Source organism: Aplysia californica, unplaced genomic scaffold (assembly GCF_000002075.1).
Source record: "Aplysia californica isolate F4 #8 unplaced genomic scaffold, AplCal3.0 scaffold00429, whole genome shotgun sequence".
In the NCBI taxonomy this organism is placed as follows: Eukaryota; Metazoa; Mollusca; class Gastropoda; order Aplysiida; family Aplysiidae; genus Aplysia; species Aplysia californica.
Genome location: NW_004797699.1, coordinates 114,455 through 119,377, shown reverse-complemented (window position 1 = coordinate 119,377; position 4,923 = coordinate 114,455). Strand labels below are relative to the sequence as shown.

General features: G+C 37.6%; 1 protein-coding gene across 4 annotated transcripts in view; it reads left to right on the top strand.

Moving 5' to 3' along the window:
• Positions 1-4,923, top strand: part of LOC101849948 (SWI/SNF-related matrix-associated actin-dependent regulator of chromatin subfamily A containing DEAD/H box 1A) — a 42,183-nt gene that overhangs the window by 29,349 nt on the left and 7,911 nt on the right. For all 4 annotated transcript variants that reach the window (XM_005104635.3, XM_005104636.3, XM_005104634.3 and 1 more), the window contains 3 exons: positions 428-529; positions 1,836-1,931; positions 3,128-3,246. In XM_005104635.3, coding sequence (XP_005104692.1) covers positions 428-529; positions 1,836-1,931; positions 3,128-3,246 — 317 coding nt within the window. The remainder of the gene's footprint in view (positions 1-427; positions 530-1,835; positions 1,932-3,127; positions 3,247-4,923) is intronic.

The window sequence follows — 4,923 nt, the reverse complement described above, 5'->3', positions numbered from 1 at the left end:
GGGGGGATTGGGGGGAGGGTATTCTGAAAAGATTACATTATAATGTACTGATTTCTTAATCTCAATAACAACACCTAACTGCACTATTTGAGGGGTAAGATATTGCAGAAAAATGTTATGTTTTATTCTCTGCTCAGTTGGATTGGAGGTTATATCTGTAGTAAAGGTATGTATTTTGTATCCCATTTTCCTTCTTTAACTTAGCTACAATTGGCTTCAGAGCGCTGTGCTGTGGCGACCAGCAATGGAATATTATTTGTTGTATTATCCATGTGGTTGTTATATTTGCACTATGTAATGTTGATATACCTTGTAAATAACTTTATGTACGTTTTGTTCCTATCATTGTCCAGTGACACGTATTTGTGCTAAAGGTAAAATGCTAGGCTTATTTTTCTTTACATTTTGTCATGTTTCTATTTCCCAGGAGCCGTCACACAGGGATAGAGGAGCGCTGCCGGAGCTCATCCAAGAGGACATGTCCTTGATGAACGACTTTGAGCTACTCGGTTTGTGCAAACAGTATGAAGTAAGTCAATGATTACTGTTTGCCAAAGTCTTCGTCCAGACACTTTGTTGTGCATGTCGTGTGCTAAAAGTTTTCCAACTCTGTTATTTGTCCTAAGTCACTCTCAGATTCTTTTAGGTTCTAATTGCTTTTTTAAATTTACAATTCCTTATATGTATTACTGTCATGCTGGACATGGATGTTTTGTGGAGTTTACTTTCTGGTCTTTTGTTATTCCCTTGTACGAGAAGTGCTAGATACAGCTTTAGGGGCATGCACATTTGTGTCAGCGCCAACCGTAATCAAATGAACTGGGCTCTACTGAGCGATAAGGCCTGAAGGGTAAAATGTTGAACTTCAGTAGGTTTTAATTGTTTTTCTTATCTCTTGAAAGTTTGAAATTTTTGTTTTTATTTCAAGATTTCAATTGAAAAGGTACAACCTAACTCTTTTGTGTACTTTATTTTGATTTATTTTCGAGATGTTTGTGTTCAACCTGAGAGTAAAAGGGGAGAAAAGGGAATTTTGGCGTAGAAATCCTTTCTATTGACTCACCTGTCATTCTAAAACAGCCAGACAATCTGTAGTGTCATTATGTAACTGAGTCTTTTTCAATCTTTTTCTTAGTCTTATTTTAATATTTTATACATTTCTGTGGGAAAAATGTTTGGAATGTAAGCAAATTAGTGTTTTGAGGGCTGACTTGGGACTGATTGGTTAAGAATGGTAAGAATGATTTCTCCTAAAGCTCTTGCATTATTTGATGTAATATAGCAAGCTGTGTAATCGATTTTTACTCTACCAGATTTGATAATTGAGTGAGTTCACAAGTATTTTTAAAAACTGTGTTTTTAGTTGTTTTTTTTTTAGATAGTAGAAAATGCTCCAGACTAAACATTATGCTTTTTTCAAACAAGCTGTGGTCATCTGAGATTCTGGTTAGTAGATTTATTATGTCACCGACATTTTTATGGTTAGAAAGGGGCTCCGCAAGATTTCAGATCAATAGATGAAGACAAAGAAATTACAGAAATACTGTTTCAAAGTTGGAATATAGAAGAGGACATTTTTTTTAAAAGCAGTGTATAAACATAAATTTGTGGGTGGTTGGTGTGTGCACTAGTATTAGTATGGTTTGCTCCTTCTTTCCTATCAAACACATCTTTCGTACTTATCTGTCCTCCTTTTTTGTGTTACAGTTTGTTACTCTCTTGTTGTAACACCTCTAATCTTCAGCACTTAAATGACCTTATTGTGTTGTAAGTGCTGTAAAACTCTTACAAAAACTAAACATAAATTTTTATGGTCTCGTTTACTATATTCACAGAAAAACATTGGGAAGTTTATTCTGGATCCAAGTGTCATCACAGACTCTGGGAAGCTGCGGGTCTTGGACAGACTGCTGCCTAACATGAAAGAAAAGGTAAGCTAACTTTTCAATGTTTCGATATTATTGGCGGCTCAGTGGCTCCGCAGGCACCCCCCAGGCTACTACAAGGACCTCAGGAATTAAAGATAAAATAAAATGATAAGATGATACTTTATTGTTCCAGAGGGAAATATTTTTTGACTGTACAGGATCGAAAAAAACCCACATGCAGGTATACATAGAAATTAAATTATATATTATTACTCTCATTAAGCTTCAATATGAAAAGAATTTTTAAAGTAAAGCTGACAATAATGTACATATCATATCAGATGCATCTTTCGACCACATGCAGGAATTTATCACAAGACCCTTTGAGTTTTATAAATACATGTATATATTCAAAACAGCAATGTACATTGATGTTTATTCTGACAGTAACCTTGTACTTGATAGTAAAAAAAACTTCTTTTGTTTGTTTCTTTCTTTGTTCTTAGTAATCTTAGTGGTAGTATCTGCTGCTGTGTGGTCTTACATTTTGTGTGGAAAGAGATGTGATGGGTCTTTTATAATATTATCTTTTTAAATTTATTCTTTTATACTTTTTATACCTACTATCTTGTACATTTCATCAATTCTAGTAAATGGTTCGGTCAATATTTTCTTTGTCTTTCACCCTACAGTCTCCAGGCAAGCAGTAAATACAAATAGTTACACAATTTCGATTATAGAATGGTACAAAAGGGACATAATCTCATTATCTACATGAAAAGTTTTTAAATTGATCAGTCTTCCTGTGCCAGTTGTATAACTGATTATCATCCTGACTCAAAAATTAGTTGAATATCCATTTTTGATTGCATTGAAGCCAGAAAAGCATAAAAATTGGGTGCTTGAAAATAGCCTTATTGCTACACTTTTAAGTTGCCTTCTTGAGAATGGCTCCTATGCATTTTAGTTTTGTAGGTTTAACCAGTCTTAGGCAAAATTTATTGTAAACGAACTTGTAATTTTGAGAAATGATATGCAAATAGGACCAAGTCATAAACCTACGTCTTTGAATGAAGTTGTACATTGGTAGATTTGAGGTTAATCAAATTCTGTTTGTTTGTCACTGTCTTGTTATAACAAGACTTATGGCTTTTAAAAATTGAAAAAAGATATGTTAAAGCACCTGGCAATGAAGAGAAAAGAATGCTGTTGTGATACTTAACCACCTGCCCCCTCCCTCCCATCTTTCCCTCTGACAGGGCGACCGTGTTCTGCTGTTCAGTCAGTTCACCATGATGCTGGACATTCTGGAAGTGTACATGGAGCAGCGAGGCTACAAGTACCTCAGGCTTGACGGGCAGACACCTGTGCCTGACAGGTAAGATGATGAGCTTTTGGTTGGGATGACTCGCGGCGGTTGGGGGGGGATGATGGATAGACGGTGGGGAGGAAAAGGACGAGTGGTGATGTAATGACGGGGCAGGGGCCGGCAGGCAAACGAGGTGGCAGACAGGCAGACGGATGGAGAGACAAACGGGCGGAGAGATAGACGGATAGAGAGATAGACGGACGGAGAAATAGACTGATGGAGAGACAGATGGACAGGCATGGTAACAGACCGGTAGAGAGGAATACTTATAGAGAGAAGACTGATAGTGAGATAGACAGATAAGGAGGCAAACGGGCAGAGAGAGAAGAGAGACGATAGAGAGACAGACTGATAGAGAGACAGATGGACAGAGGGAGAAAGAGGGACGATAGAGAGACAGACTTATAAACAGAGATAGGAGGACAGAGAGAGAAAGAGGGACACAGAGACAAACTGGAAGAGAGACAGATGGAAAGAGAGATAAAGACTGCCAGAGAGACAGACTCGTAGTGAATCGAGAAGAAAAGACAGGAATGTACTACGAGCATGAAGATAGCGAAAGGTTTAGGGAAAAGGTTTAGGGCACCACTGGCATGATTGTTCTTCTTTTCTTTCTTTTTTGTCCGCTAGCGATTAAAACGTATTAAATCCCAAATGCGTTTATTTTTAATATATGTGGTATCGGTTGCGTGACAATGCACTCAAGAACAATATGGTCGAAATTTAATTTTTAAATGTTGACCAAAAGTGCAAGGAATAGTTTATAATGTAGATGCAATCGCCAAAGGAATTAATTATTGTTGGGATTTCTCTTTCTTCTGTAAACTTTTGCTCTCCAGACAGTATATTTTACTAGCCTGTGAATGATATGCTGTATCTCTTTGTCTTGCTAGCCTTCACCCTGCACTAAATAACCGTTATCCTGTTGATGTGTTTCCTTTTACTCCAATAACTAAATCTTGCTGGCAACTCCAACCCGTCATGTATCGAAATAATCTACCACCCGTGGTGCGCAGACAGAAACTCATCTATTTCTATCAGAAACATTGCACAACACTTTTAACGGACGTTTTACTAGCACTCTTTTGAACTGATGAGCATTTATTTTGCGGAGAAAATTTAGGGTAAAAACGCAGACGTAAAGTGAAAATGAGGCAAGGTTTTTGGTTGGGTCTTTTTTTCCGAGAACGTCATGGACAAAACTGAGAAGGGAAATAAAACAGGAGACAGGTCTGTGTTCTCGAAGGACAAAGTAATAGTTTTACGTTCTTGAGGTACGCGGTGCCAGCTCAACAGACGTCATGTTGAGTTTTTTAGGTTTTGTTGAGCTGTTGCAGGAAGACAAATAGAGAAGTGCTTAAAATGGCAGATTGTGACAGATCTATAATCAGAACCATCAGGAAGAGACAACTGAGATTCTTTGGCCTCATAAATCTAATAGATCGAATGGACTTGAGGAAATGCTACTGTGTGGAAAGATATTTTGTTTTAATAGAGGTTTTACGGCCCTCGCAACTGCTTAAGGTCACATGAGCGCCAGAAGATTAGAGGTGTTACAAGAGAGTAACAAACATAAAAAAGAAGAAGGGGAGATAAGGACGACAGATGTTTGATAGGAAAGAAGATGCAAACCACACCGCAGCACCTGCAAACCACCCACGTGGAAAGATAGAGGGAAAGAGAGAA